At 37.6% G+C, this 16,134-nt stretch overlaps 1 protein-coding gene across 10 annotated transcripts in view; it reads left to right on the top strand.

Moving 5' to 3' along the window:
• Positions 1-16,134, top strand: part of ank3b (ankyrin 3b) — a 633,883-nt gene that overhangs the window by 417,692 nt on the left and 200,057 nt on the right. For all 10 annotated transcript variants that reach the window (XM_039771398.1, XM_039771378.1, XM_039771390.1 and 7 more), the window contains 2 exons: positions 653-754; positions 12,558-12,656. In XM_039771398.1, the coding sequence (XP_039627332.1) occupies positions 653-754; positions 12,558-12,656 (201 nt within the window). The remainder of the gene's footprint in view (positions 1-652; positions 755-12,557; positions 12,657-16,134) is intronic.

The following is a 16,134-nucleotide window of genomic DNA, read 5'->3' on the forward strand; positions in this document are numbered from 1 at the left end:
AATGGTTACATATTTTGCTGGCAACTATTTAATTTGATTGTATAAAACAGTGTATGGGTGAAACATAGTTAGTGCTGCCACCTTGCAGTAAAGGGTTTACGTCCCAGGTCCTTTCTTCGTGATGTTGGCATGTTCTGTCAGTTTTTGTGTGGGTTTTCCACAAGTGCTGCAGTTTCCTCCCACAGTCCAAGACAAGCAGGTTACTTGCATTGGCCATGCTAAACTGACCCATGCTTGTGTGTGTGTGTTTGTGTGTGTGTGTGTGTGTGTGTGTGTGTGTGTGTGTGTGTGTGTGTGTGTGTATTTGAATGTGCGCATATTCACCTTGTAATGGACTGACTCCTTGTCCAGGAATCATCACTGCCTTACACCCTATTTGCTTGCTGGGATAGGCTCCAGCTTCCACGCAACCCAGCTCAGGATTAAGTGGGTTTGGAAAATGGTTGGTAAATGCTGTATTAAGAACATGGAACCAGTAAAGAAAAAAATCTAAACAAACCCACATACTTCATAATAAAAATGTAACCTCTGTTATGACCATGTTTGTTCATTTTTAATCAAGTGCTTCATTACATACTGTAGTTAATTTGAAATATGGCATAACCAAGACTATTGTACTGATGGATTCTTTTGTTTTTCTTTTTATTCATAGTCTGACAGCAATGCAAGTTACCTGAGAGCTGCCCGGGCTGGAAACCTGGAAAAGGCCTTAGATTATATAAAGAATGGAGTTGATATCAATATCTGCAACCAGGTAAGGTATTTTCTGTACTGTTTCACATACATATTTAAAAAGTCAGCATAATTTCTGCTTCTTTCATTACCCAGTTTAATACACATCGTAAGACAGCCAATCAAATTTGCAGAAATATACTGTATATGTCATGGAGAAAGCCGGCATATTTTGCAATTAAATTTAAAATAAAATTTAGAAACATAATTGTATCACCTGTGTGCTTACTTAGCAAACTGTTGAATTAGCGCTTTATTCTTCATGCCTGTTTTCTTTAATATTTACTTTTTCTGATAAGGGTCACAACTGCATCCTCAGCACCATTCTTCAATTCAGCATGGAGAATTCTGTGATGTTCCCAGGCTAGTCAACAGATGTAGTCACCCCAGTATGTCCAATGATTGCCCCTGGCTTTTCTCCAAGTCTTCTGTCTCTGTGGTCTATGGTGGGCCTGCTCTATTGTTAAGCTATCAATTGTTTGTGGCCACTTTTGGCCACTTACAGTCTTCAGACTCCATCCAGAAGTAGGCAGTGATGGAGATGTACAGGTATACCTCTTTCAGTATCAAAAGTATATTCTCTGCTGCAGTCTTTTACCAAGTCTACATAACTACCACTGTCACACTAATTAGACTCATCATTCCCCTTTCTTGCACTTGTGAAGCCAAGGTGCTCAAACTCCATCACTTTGCAAAGTTACTCTCCATTTACAGTACTTGCAGAATGAGAGGCACTCCTTTCTTCGAGATGAGTGTGTTGTCAGAGTTGGAGATGCTAATTCTCTCTCTGCACACATCACACTCATCTTCAAACATCATCTGCAAACAGCAGCAATGAAACCCTTACCTGCATATTCTTCAACCCTCAGGTGCCTTTTAATATCCAATCTATAAAAATCATAAAAAAATCTATGATTTTGTTATGATTCTACTTAGCATTTATTCTTGTTTAAAGTAAAAAAGAGCGTACAGCATTATATATAATAGTTCACTATGAGTCAGAATCTGGATAAGTGGACAAATAAAAGCTTTTATTGGATTCCATATTGTGTGCCCTTACCATAATTCCTTTGGTACACAATGAACATACATATTACAATCTTACAATCAAGATCAGGATATGTAATTCATTTTAAATATATAAATGCCTTCAAAGGTTGACTATCTAGATTCAAAGGAAATAAAGTATTTCAAAACAAGGAGATTGCAGCATGTTTATCTAGTTAAAGCAGATGTAGTTTTTCGTTGAGTTTGGAAAGAAAATGTAAAGCCACAGAGGGCCCCAAAATACAAGAATTTGTGACTAATGTTCTTGACTATGTGCTGAGAGTAATAAAAACTATATCTGACTGTTCCTGTTTGGCCAAGTCACTCCATTGCCTTTAACAAAAAGCTGAGTTGGATACATAGAAACTTGGTTTTTTTTTTCACTTTTTTACAGGGGCGTAACTTTTATCTCTGATTTAGCTAATAGAAGGAATTAATTAGAAGGTCATGTAAATATTAGAAAATAATTCTCATTCAAGTAGTTAAAATTTATGCTATATTTGATGATTAGACATTAAATAATCTAATCATCATATCATAAATAATCATTGAGGGCGGAGTTGTGGCTCTGAGGCTAAGGATCAGCACTGGTATCCTGAAGGTTGCCTGTTCAAATCCCTGTCACTGCCAAAACTCTTCTGGACCCGTGAGCAAGGCCCTTAATCTTCAGTTGCTCCAGGGGTGCTGTACAATGGCTGACCCTGTGCTCTGACCCCAAGGAGTATGTGAAAACTAACAAATTCCTAATACAAGAAATTGTATAAGGTGAAATAAAGAACAATAAACAGCTGGGAAAATGCTTGGAATGAAGGACCAGCTCATATAACTCTAAAAGTTTATCATGCATTAGTTCATATTCTCCAAATGGCATAATACAGTACAGCTCTACCATTCTTCCCTATAATGGGTATGTCTATAACAGCCTTGTGAGATGAATTATGTTGATGTGTAAAAATATGTGGCGCTCTCATAACATCTCCAAACCGAAAATGATACGAAGAAATTTAGAATTTGTTTGTTTTATCAGACAATCTTAAAAATTCAAGATGTAAATAAGGAAAGGGGACAATCAAAGTACAAAAGAAATAGAAAACAATAATACCAACAGCATCTCTAGACTTTCTTATACAGGTGAGTCCCTCTTTAACTTCCTAGCCAATAGCATGACACAATAAAGCATCATCATTGTCCCTTCTCCATCTCTGCCTCTACCTCTAAACCCTAACTGCTGTCCCTCCCATTGCTCATCTCACAAACTTCACAATCAGTGAGTCCCTGGCAGGGAGTAGTAACACATGGGGTTACATCCAGGCAGTCACTAGATCTACTTTTGGATTCAGTCACATCATGTCAAAATCATTGATCCCTTTTCCCAGAATTCCCTTTGACAGCCTTAGGTGTAACTGACACTTGGGCCTCAACTCCTATATAATGGTCTAGGGACTATTAGTAGGCCCCAGGCAGTCTGTCATAGAGCAGATATTCAGATATACCTTTTTGCCTTCTACTAACCTGGGGGACGTCTACTAATCTATTGTCCATTCCTTTTTGCAGTTCTTTTGGTTGTGTGCTTATACAATAGGCCCAACCTTCATGGAGGTGCTTTCTCCATTAGTAGGGCATGCTTCGTGCTTATACCAGTGTGAGTTATACTATGATTGCTATAGAATGTTCTCATCCTATCCTTAACTTTTAAATAGCCCTAGTGGTTTCAAGTCTTCCCTCTACCTGTGTAAAATACAAAACTGTTTCCAGTTGTTATTTCAAATGGGGATTTTTTTATTTTCACATTAATCCTTTTTACTTATGTTTTACAAATTAAGTTATATAATTAATAGTCTCAATAAATCATTAATCAATCTTTATTTTACTGAGAAAATATCATTAAACAAATACTAGAAAATATTACAAATACTAGAAAATATTTAAATAAACCTCTTTTAAAAAGGTACAAAGACTCCATGCTAAAGCACATAAGAAATTTGACAAAGAGAGGAGACCATTCAGTTCATCAGGCCTATTAGCTAATAGCTTAGCTGTCCCAATATCTCATCTAGATTGTTCTTGAAGGTTGTCACGGCTACTGCTTCAACTACATGTCTCAGTAGTTAATTTCAGAGTTCCACAACTCTTTATGTAATAAAGTGCTCCCTGGCTTCTTTTTTAAATGCATTTCCACTGATTTCCTTGAGTATGTGATTCACCCTTAAGTCAAAAGAATGTTTCTGGGTCTATTTTATCTGGGGTGGAATGGTGGCTCTGAGGCTTGGAAGGTTGCCGGTTCAGATCCCATAAACGCCAGAAGTGACTCTGCTCAGTTGAGCCCTTGAGCAAGGCCCTTAACCTGCAATTGCTTCATCCAGGGTATAACATTAATCTGCATCTAGCCCTCCAACTTGCAGAGAGAATATTGGGGTTGGTGGCAGGTTTGGCACTCCAGCCATCATAAAAAACTCCACACTGTTCCAGTGTGGTGCTGAGGTGTCACCTGCTGCACTCAGGTCCCAATTGGGGTGGTTTGTCGTGTTATGGGTGTGGAAATGTGCTTTATTAGCATTTGCTCAAAACCTCTGTCTCTACTTTATTAGTGCCTTTGAGGATTTTAAATACATGGATTATACCCTCACATAGTCTCCGTGCTCGACACCAAACAGGTTTAATTCTCAAAACACAGTGTGCTTTTTTCTTATTTCCCTACCCCTACCATCACATAAGTGATGCATACAGGTATATCTAACTGCCCTAAACTGAGGGCATGTGGTCCCAGACTCATTCATATTACTTACAACATACTGTAACTCGTATCTGAGAAATGTGGAAGTAGGAAAAAATGGACAATTATGTTTAACAAATTAGGTTTCATTCTTTTTCTTAAGAAAATGGCAACAAATGCTACTTATTATAAGTCATGTTACCGTGTTAAATTGCAGAGTAAGTCAAAAAAGACAGTTCATTAAATAAACAAAACTGTAGATCTGAAAAGTAGAATTACACATGGAAAGAGATACTAAAGTATACATTAAAAATGAAGCATGTCACTTTCAGAGAGTAAGGGAAAACATAGTTCTATGTCTCTTGGTCCGATGAATGTTCAACAAAAGCAATCTTTGGATAATGTCAAAGGCAATATCATATGTACCTTGAGCATGGGAAAGGTGCTATATGAATACCTTTATGAGGATGATGATGATGATGATGATTATTATTATTATTAAGATACAGTTCTGAAGCACCTTAATATAAACAAAATGCACTTATAAAAAATAAACATGCAAAGAACAGAAGCAGTCCTCTTTGAAAGAGCATAAAAACTTATATGATGAGTCATTCTTTAACTTGTTTCATCTAAACAAAGCAAAAGAATACTAATAAGTACCGTGGATCAAACTGGAGGCTCGTTTCGGCAATCTCGCACTGTTTTGCCATTTGAATTTGGATTGCAACTCCATTTCTGTCAAGTGTCAGTACACAATGGTACACAATGACACTCCACCTGCTGTGAGCATTTCAAATATATAGCCCTCTGACAAGAAGGAGGAGAGTCAATTGCCCTCATTGGGCATTATGTCTGAGCTGTGGGGACAGAAAGAGACATTATTATTAGTGAGAGCGCCTTCTCTTGTCACAGGGTGGTATTGCTTACAAAGGATGAGCCAAGAGATGTGATCCTCAGATGTGCATGTGTGAAACAACATAAGATAAAATGAAGAGCAAACAGTATTGTGTCAAATATTACAATAGATGTTTCATAGTAGAATATTGTCTTAACAGATGTTACTCCAAATGATATATAAATAATTGTGAATTTAAAACTGACGCCATATAAGCTGTGATTTGTTTCCACAATACATTCTTAGTGTACGGCGTTCCCAAAACAGTGACATTGATTAGGTGCAAAACATGAGATACAAGACATAACTAACTGAAGACAAAGTCATTTCAACCCACCATTAACCTGAAACTGTGCAAACCACTATGCAAATACAACAATTTCTTGAACAAAAAAATTACAAATTTTAATAGTTAACTCAAATAGACAGAAAACTTATTCAAAATAATATAGATATCAAATAGTACAAGTAGAGCAAGTATGAAGTATTTACGAATAGACAAAGCCCAGTTACCAGTTATATGTGGCAAAAACTGAAGTAACCTTATGTAAGTTTATTTAGGATCTGAATAAATTGAGGACAGAAGCTGCAGAAATGGAGTGTAGTTTGGGTTACAGTAGACCTGTACCTCCTCTGTGATGGAAATTTAATGAACAGATGGCTGCTGGGCTGGGTGAAGTCAGCTGCAATCTTTCCTGCTCTTTTTTTCGCTCTGGCGATCAACAGATCTTTTAATGTTGGGAGACAGCAGCCAATGATTTCCTCAGCTGAACAAATCACCCGCTGCAAAATGGAGTCTGAAAAGAGAGGAAGCAGAAGGAAACCAAATGATGATGGAGGAGGTCACAATACTCTCAATGATGAGTAAATAATTAGCAATACTCGCCTTGATATGCCAAACTTCTTAAGCTAGCGTAGGAAGAACACCTGGCCTGGCTTTCTTGGTGATGGAGGTGATGTGCTTGTCCTATTTTAATGTATTACTGAAGTTAGTCCCTAGGAATTTGAATGACTGAGCCACAGACACAGTCTGGCCTTTAATTTGCAAAGGTGACTGGTTGACTGAAATCAATCCTAATTTACACGGTCTTACTAGTATTGAGCTCCAAGTTGTTACAACTATAACACCATTCTATAAGACGCCCCAACTCACTTTCATAAAAGACATATGATTATTGGAAATGAGACCCACGATGGTTATGCCATCTGTAAACTTGAGGATTTTTACAGATTTGTCCATGGATCTACAGGCATTTGTATAAAGTGAAAACAGGAAGGGTGAAAGAACACAGCCTTGGGGGGAGCCTATGCTAATTGTTGTTGGATCCGACATATAAGGGCAGAGTCTCATATACTGCTTCCTACCTATCAAGAAACTCATAATCCTTTGGCAGACACCATAGGATACACCACACTGGATTAGTGTACTCTGAAGCAACTCCAGAACAATGGTATTGAAGGCTGAGCAGAAATCCACAAACAAGACCCTCACATAGGTGTTAGGCAAGTCCAGGTGCAATTTACCCTATATGCAGACTGAAATGAGGGTCAGTGATGGAGTTTAGGTAGGAACGCATATGACAAATCTATGTTTTATGTTGTTTCTTTTGTGTTTTGTAATGATTGCAATTGCATTCACCTGTAACCTTGTTCGAGTGCTCTAAGTCTGCACTCAGCCAAGAATACTTTGCAAAGTAAATGGAATTTTAGTTTAGATAAGTGTGTACAATTTAACATTTTAAGTAAATTATTTGCTTCAAACAGAAAGATGAAGACTGTATAAAACTAATTATGAGAGATTGTAATTAAAAGGTTCAGTTCTCAACATTGCCTTGGTATCTAGAGGTGCACTTTGAAATAAATTAATAAAGTCATGATGCTGCCTATATCATCATTGTTACTGATTCAGTTTCAATCATTTGTATTAAAGGGTGATTAGAAAAGTTTGATTTAATGTCTGAACACAACTGACTTTCATGATTTAAATATTTTAAGGATGGCTGGAGTAAATGATCATTGTATGTGGGAACAACTAAAAGTAGTATCTTTGGTCTTAAAGTGTCTGTTATTATTCACTGTTTTTCTCCAAACTTCTTCCACTGTATCTTGACCTTTTCTTTACATACAAGAATTTTACCTTTTATACAATTCTTAATCAGAATCAGAAAATCCAGTTCACTTCCTAGCTAGAGGTTTATTAGAAATCTTCACAGTAATTTCATGAAAACATCTTGATCAAGTTGCCACCACTCCTCTAAGATTTAAGATGTTCTATCAATGGTGGAAACTCACATTAGGAATGGTCAAATATCTTATACAAATATGTGAAATATTTCTATTATCCAAAGAGAAAAGCTTTTCTCTTGTTAATTTTACTACAGTATTGTAGCATCTGTGCCGAGCACTGCAATGGATGGATTTTCTTCATATGGCTCTTTGATTTGGCTCACTATCCTTAAAAGGACTGCTTGCCTTTTGCCATACAAGTTGGGAAAACATGCTTTGCAGGTTTACCACTTATATAGGCACCCCTGCCACTGTTGATGTAATGCCAGGTCATACCTGGCTGATATAACTTGTCAGCACTGTTACATAGCCCTCCTGCTGTCCCCAGCTACCACTTCCAACTCCTTGAAACATCACACAACTTCTTGAAATGGCAGCATGGTCTTCTCTCCCTCTTCAGTCATGCAGCTGGTGATGAGGGCACATCAGCAGTAATCGTGAGTGCTGTGTTGTCAAATGGCTAAGCTGTCATGCAACGCAGCAGAGGCATTTAACGCTGGTCAGTCTTTTGGCTGTTTTCCTTCACTGAAAGGGAGCTGCACACTGCATTCCAGGTCTGGATCTTAGCTTTGAGACTCTCCCTCAGCCACCAGTTCATAATGCCTCTACAATCTGCTTTGTCCTGTGCCTGCTCAATTTTAACCACCAGCCCTGCTTCCCACAGCTCACTTGATGTCAGTGGTAACTCAATCTGTCACACTATTCGCCCCTTTCTTCATGAGCCTTCCAGGCTAATGGACCTTAGCAGATGGAGAAGCGGTGGTGGAGCTGCAGAAGTGGCAGTCTCTCAGATGTCTTCCCCATTGTACTGCTGCTGCAAATGGAGCTCCAGATTACGGATTTGAGCCTTGATACTCTCCTACAAGTCCTCAATAACATTTGGTGTAGGTCTTCTCTTCTTTCTTCTGACACCAATGTAGCATCTGTGTCAAGTGCCACAATGGATGGATTCACTAATCTTTGCATGGCTTTTTGAGGTGGCTCATAATCTTTAAAAGGATTGCTCATCTTTTCTGCACTAGCTGCAAAAACATGTGATTTTGAACGCTTGCTATTTATATAGGTGCCCCCATTTTGAAGCCTAGAAGTTAATAATAAGGTTGCAGATAAGACTCTAAAAGTCATCCAGTTTGTAGCGAGCATGATGCAATCCCATTCTAGAGTCATACTACTCATCCATTATTTCTTGCACCTCTTGCAGGACTAAAACCGATTAATCAGAAATTCTACAGAACATATGTTAAGTGTCTGTCTATCCCTCCATACATTTTCTGAGTCGGCCTATTCATTTCAGTCTGAGCTTAACCTGAGATCACTGAGTAAAAGGGAGGAATAAGCAATAATTCAAGTTCCAGTCATAGTGCATATTTCACACACCCACACTTACACATATAGTGTCAATTTAGGCTCACCAATTAACCTGCATATCATTAGTATGTGTGAGAAAAATACTCTAATACCAAAAGAAAACACTTGGAGATACAGAAAGAGCGTGCAAACTCCACACTGACAGTATACAGACTGGGATTTGAAAAATAGTGAATGTTTTTCTTTTTTTTCTTTTTTGAAAAAAACGAAAATAGTGATATTGGAGGGAATACCATAATGCATTTTTTTAAATCTGTTAATCACAACTGAGTTATCTGGTGTCTCCTGGAATGTGTTAAATCACAGGAAAGAATTCCATCATGCTGTGGATAAAAACATCATTTATTAGAAACAACAACAACATTTATTTATATAGCACATTTTCATACAAATAATGCAGCTCAAAGTGCTTTACATGATGAAGAAAGAGAAAAAAGACAAAATAAATAAGAATTAAAATAAGGGAACACTAATTAACATAGAATAAAATTAAGGTCCGGTGGCCAGGGAGGACAGAAAAAACAAAAAAAAAACTCGACAGCTGGAGAAAAAAATAAAATCTGCAGGGGTTCCAGGCCACGAGACCACCCAGCCCTCTCTAGGCAGTCTACCTAAAATAAATGACCTCAATCAGTCCTCGTGGTATTCAGGGTTCTCATGGAAGAATGTGATGATGACGGTCATGTGGACTTCTGGCGTTTAATCCATCGACGTAGGGACATTACAGTGCTTTGATCAGGTGGTGGAGACACAGGTCGCCATCCCAGAAAACCGGAAATAGAACAAAAGAGAAAGTAGGGATTATTACGGATTTTGAATATGAATACCATGAATAATAATGATAATTAATTGAATATACAGAGCATCAGGATTAAACTAAAATGACGCTATAAAAAAAGCCATGTTAAAGTAATGTGTTTTCAGCAGTGTTTTAAAGTGCTCCACTGTATTAGCCTGGCAAATTCCTATTGGCAAGCTATTCCAGATTTTAGGTACATAACAGCAGAAAGCCACCTCACCACTTCTATTAAGTTTAGCTCTTGGAATTCTAAGCAGACACTCATTTGAAGATCTAAGGTTACGATTTGGAGTGTAAAGTGTAAGACATTCCGAAATATAAGATGGAGCGAGATTATTTAAGGCTTTGTAAACTATAAGCAGGATTTTAAAGTCAATTCTAAATGACACAGGTAACCAATGTAGTGACATCAAAACTGGAGAGATGTGCTTGGATTTTCTTTTCCTAGTTAAGATTCTAGCAGCTGCATTCTGCACTAGTTGCAATCGATTTATGTCTTTTTTGGGTAGTCCTGAGAGGAGGGCGTTACAGTAATCTAGTTGACTGAAAACAAAAGCATGTATTAATTTCTAAGCATCTTGCAATGTTATAAGGGGTCTAACTTTTGCTATATTTCTTAAGTGTAAAAATGCTATCCCAGTAATCTGATTAATATGTGATTTAAAATTCAGGTCAGAGTCAATAGTTACCCCTAAATTCTTTACCTCCATCTTGACTTTTAATCCTAATGCATCAAGCTTATTTCTAATAACCTCATTATATCCATTATTGCCAGTCACTAAAATTTCTGTTTTCTCTTTATTTTGTTTGAGAAAATTACTACTCATCCATTCAGAAACACAAGTTAGACATTGTGTCAGTGGATCAAGAGAGTCGGGGTCATCAGGCGCTATTGATAAGTACAGTTGTGTGTCATCAGCATAGCTATGGTAGCTCACATTATGCCCCGAGATAATCTGACCTAACGGAAGCATGTAAATCAAAAAGAGCAGCGGACCCAAGATAGAGCCTTGTGGAACACCATATAGAATATCATGGGTCTTTGAAGTATAATTACCACAACTTACAAAGAATTTTCTACCTGCCAGGTAGGATTTGAACCAATTTAAGACACTGCCAGAGTGGCCCACCCATTGACTAAGGTGATGGTATCGAATGCGGCACTCGGATCTAAGAGGATGAGAACAGATAAACGGCCTCTGTCTGCATTTACCTGCAAGTCATTTAGTACTTTAACAAGTGCAGTTTCTGTACTGTAATTTGTTCTGCAACCCGACTGAAACTTATCAAGAAAAGCATGTTTATTGAGGTGATCATTAAGCTGCATAATGAGTGCCTTCTGTAGAATTTTACTTAAGAAAGGCAGGTTAGAAATAGGTCTAAAATTCAGGTAGAAGAGTCAAGATTATTTTTCTTGAGCAGGGGTTTAACTACAGCATTCTTAAGACAGTGTGGGAAGACCCCCATATCTAATGACGAGTTTACTATGTCAAGAATACTAGCAATTAGTGTGCCCGATACTTCTTTGAAAAAACTTGTTGGTATTGGGTCGAGGACACAGGTGGAGGGTCTCAGTTGAGAAATTATTTTGTAAATCAGGTAAATCATCCTGGTGAAAGAATGTAATTTGTTTAAAATGGAGTAACGGGGTTTAAGTGGTTCAGTATTGGGGAGATGTACTATATTATTTCTAATATCATTAATTTTTTGATTAAAAATACAGCAAAAGCCTCACAAGTTTCACTGGAAGTTTTTTGGAGGCATTCCATTGAGTGACCTGGATTTAGTAGATGATCAATCGTAGAGAATAAGACTCTGGGATAACTGGCATTGTTATTTATAATTCTAGAGATATAGCAGCGCATCTCAAGACAAACTTTGTTGTTTTGTAAATAAATATTCATACTTAATTCAAAATGAATTACTAGATTCTTTTAAGTGAAGATGGAACCTTTGTATACACAGTTTTGCTTTCTCTACATAGAAGGATATGCGATAACATACAAGAATGTAAAATGTATAAATATCTGTAATTGATAAAATATAATGTATTCATACACTTGCTCAATGCATAGTGAAATGATGGTTTCTTTAAACTAAGTACAATGAATTAATGCCAGTCTTTTTGAATTTGTATGTAAATAATGTGAAATGATATACCAATACCATATGTCCATCCATCCATTATCCAACCCGCTATATCCTAACACAGGGTCAGGGTGTTCTGCTGGAGCCAATCCCAGCCAGCACAAGGCACAAGACAGGAACAAACCCTGGGCAGGGTGCCAGCCCCCCACAGGGCACACACACACACCCACCAGGGACAATTTAGGATCGCCCATGCACCTAACCTGCATGTCTTTGGCCTGTGGGAGGAAACCAGAGCACCTGGAGGAAACCCATGCAGACACGGGGAGAACATACAAACTCCATGCAGGGAGGACGTGGGAAGTGAGCCCTTGTCTCCTTACTGCAACACAGCAGCGCTACCCATTGTGCCACTGTGCCGGCCCATACCATATGTGCGTTTGTTAATTAACTATTATTGGACATAAAAAATTATAACAGGGCCCCATACATACAAGTAGTACAGACAGAATACACTTCACATCATTTGGGAAGTATCGTTTATCCATATTTTAATGTTTTTGTCACTTCAGAAGGTCATTAATTTTAGTCAAAATGGTAATGCGTTTTGTTTTTCTTTTCTACAGAATGGTCTAAATGCACTCCACCTTGCTTCCAAAGAAGGCCATGTCGAAATAGTTGCAGAGCTGATAAAACTGGAAGCCAACGTTGATGCTGCCACAAAGGTCAGTCTCTCTGTTCCTTAGCCTTAATTGGAAAACTGTAGTCTGCTGATAAATATGCCTAATCTGAAACCACATTTCTTGGGAAGCAATCAGTGGGAATGCCATGAAGAAGTATTACAGGGCTCTGATACAATTATCACAAAGGCAGGCAGAGGTGAGAATGGGCTGAGGCTGCAGTTATCTCTGTTTTGACCCCCTTGGACTTTGCAATGCCAAAAATGCAGCATACTTGGTGAAATGTGTTGGTGTGAGTCACTTTGTCATTTGTATTGCTGCTCAGATTATTCACACTGTATTCTATAATTAACTGCAGTTTAGATTAATTGGAATCACATCTCAGAAAATGGAAAACCAATACCTTATTTGCATTACCCAATAAATATTGTGTGTTTTATTTATGAATGCATAAGTACAAATTGCAAAACAAAAACACCAAATAAAAATATCAATTCCAAACTATTTATAATCAAATCAATAGCATACCCAAACATCTTTAAAAACCAAAATTCTTGTTAAATAACTTCACTTTATTGTTGAAAGGGGACATTAAGCATGAATGGCCTGCTACTAAGGGAAATGGAGTGATTTTAGATCACAGGCTGTTGAATAGATATGAAAAACTTTGCCCAAACTTGTTTTTGATACATTTTAGGCAGCTTTTGAATAAGATGTACTGTAGTAGTAGCAGTAGTAGTAGTAGTAGTAGTAGTAGTAGTAGTACTATTACTATTGTATATATATTCCCACATACAGAGTGCAGTGAAATTCTTACTTGCATGTCCGACCAATATGCAACACATCTCTGCTTGAGGACCTTCATAAACAAGAATACATTGTTTAATTTAGTTTTTTTCAGAGCACCAAACAACTTACGTGATTTACATCTCACACCTATTTACAAACAATTTGTTTAATGTAATTTTTAGCTGTATTATAGTGTGCTTTGCCCAGACTGAAAAATGAATTTTATGGATGGCCAAATTCCATTCCTTGTCTGTCCTAATGGAAAGATTCCTTTCCCATTGTCTCTTGAGATCATCCAGAGGTAAAATTGTTCAAATCTGATAATAGAATCTAAAAGTAGCTGTAACATGGCCAGTACTGCTTTAATAATGTATATTGATGGAAGGTGAGGAACGTTTTGCAGGTTCTTTTGACAGATTTTTTTTTTATATAGAACAGTTTTTCTCAAACTCATCCATGTTGCTGTGTTTTTGGGAACACAGTGCAAAGCATACATAGAAGAATTTGAACAAGATTTCTTTCTCATCATTTTTTGTGTGTAGGGTTGATTTGAATTTCAAATTAAAGAGTGAATCTTTTTGAGTCTAACTCTAAAAAGGTAATACAATGGAATGCTGGCTTGTGCTTCCTTACCCTCCGCAGTGAAGAAAAAAAGGCATCTGGGATAGCAGCTTGTCAGAGGCAGGAGAAAATAATTGGTAAAATGGAAGGGCAAGCCCTGGGAAAATAAAGGATGATTAACAAATGAGACAGGGAGGTTATTAACTTACAAGGAGACAGAAAATATTTTAACAAGAGAGAACCAGGAGTTGGACAGAGATGTGTAAATCAAAGGTCTAGTAATCTTTGGTCTATGGCAAGTTGCTAACCAAGAATCAAAGACACCTAGCTAGAAATACACTTTGTAGAACCAAAAGAAAGTTACACTAAAGAATCACTAACTTCCACAAAGTTTTTCCATATATCAAATACTTAAGAAAGGCATGTACCATCCTTCATATGGTCATTCCAGTAGTGTCTTCTGAGTAAAACTGCAATAGAAAACATCAAGGGTAAAAAAGTGCAAAAAAATGGCAGCACCATTTATTTAGTTTTGTTGCTGTGTACATAAATGTTGAGGAAATTGTGTATTTAACAAGGTTTGCTTGTCAAGATTAAAGGCTGTGAAATTCTAGATCCAATAATAAATAATAATAATAATTCTTTTACATTTATATAGTGCTTTTCTCACTACTCAAAGCACTCTGTACAGGGAAGACCCAGGAAGTGAACCCACAACCTCCTTACTGCATAAGGGTGGCTTGTGAATGTTCGCTTAACTGAAAAGTTAAAAGTAACAGATAATGCTCCCACAGTTATGGAAGGTCTTGAATCAGTCTTATGTTAAAGATTCTTATGGAATCAATTAATAGTTTGTGAAGATGGTGTTAGTGTTACCTAACTATATACAATTAAATGTTTAATATAATTTAGCAATTTCAGATTGCATGGTGAGAAGTGATGCATAGCAATATACAGTATAGTGGCTATTAGCTATAATTAGCTAGTCATTTATTTTCTTTATAGTGTACTGCTTATTAATGTCTTTCACCCTATTAAAAATGTTTTTGAATTGCGAATACAAGCGGCTGAAATGTGTTTCCTCCGCAGGGTGTCTGGGCTTTCCCTTAAAGATAGGGTGAGAAGCTCAGTCATCCGGGAGGAGCTCAGAGTAGAGCCGCTACTCCTCCGCATCGAGAGGAGTCAAATGAGGTGGCTCGGGCCTCCTGGACGCCTCCCTGGCGAGGTGTTACGGGCACGTCCAACCGGGAGGAGGCCCCGGGGAAGACCCAGGACACACTGGAGGGACTATGTCTCCCGGCTGGCCTGGGAATGCCTTGGGATTCTCCCGGAAGAGCTGGAAGAAGTGGCCGGGGAGAGGGAAGTCTGAGCCTCCCTGCTTAAGCTGCTGCCCCCGTGACCTGAGCCCGGATAAGTGGAAGAGGATGGATGGATGGATGGATGGATGGATGGATGGATGGATGGATGGATGGATGGATGGATGGATGGATGGAAAAATGTTTTTGAAGCAGCAGGGTCAGTCCAAGGTTATTTTGGTTAATATAAGTATGTTTTGCCAGTGCACACACTTATGCATTGATTTCTTTTCATATAAACTTTCGGAAAGTGAGATGCAATTTCAGTTTCCCAAACGTGTAACTTAAGTATGCCATTTCCAGAGCTGATGTCACTTGGTTCTTCTCTGTGATCTCATTCATATTGATAAATAGAGAAATTTTTGAGAAAATTAATCCATAATTGATTTGCCAAAGGGTACTGGTGTGTGATGTAATCATGGAAACATCACCCACCTCCAGCAGACATGGGACTTACTAATGCTGATTTTAGAAAAATATTGTGTCACAAACATGGATTTGTAACAGTCTGAAACCACAAAGAATGTCTTTCTTCTCATTAAAAGGAAGTTAGGGCAGTTATTAATTTACACAGCTTGGATATCTTTTATGGGGCTGAATAACTTTGCTTTAAGTGGTTTATTCCTGAAAATGTAGAAAAAAAACATACTGTATGAAGGATATGTTTGGTATTCATGGAATTAAAGTAATCTTTACACAATTCTGGTCATTTGTCTCAGACACTTGCTTCGTTGGCTGAAATTGTTTTTAGAGGTTTTATGAAAAAGTCACTAATGCAATATTTTAAATATTAAACAAAGGTTTTAAAATCTGAAGAA

This window comes from Polypterus senegalus, chromosome 1 (genome assembly GCF_016835505.1).
Source record: "Polypterus senegalus isolate Bchr_013 chromosome 1, ASM1683550v1, whole genome shotgun sequence".
Lineage (NCBI taxonomy): Eukaryota > Metazoa > Chordata > Cladistia > Polypteriformes > Polypteridae > Polypterus > Polypterus senegalus.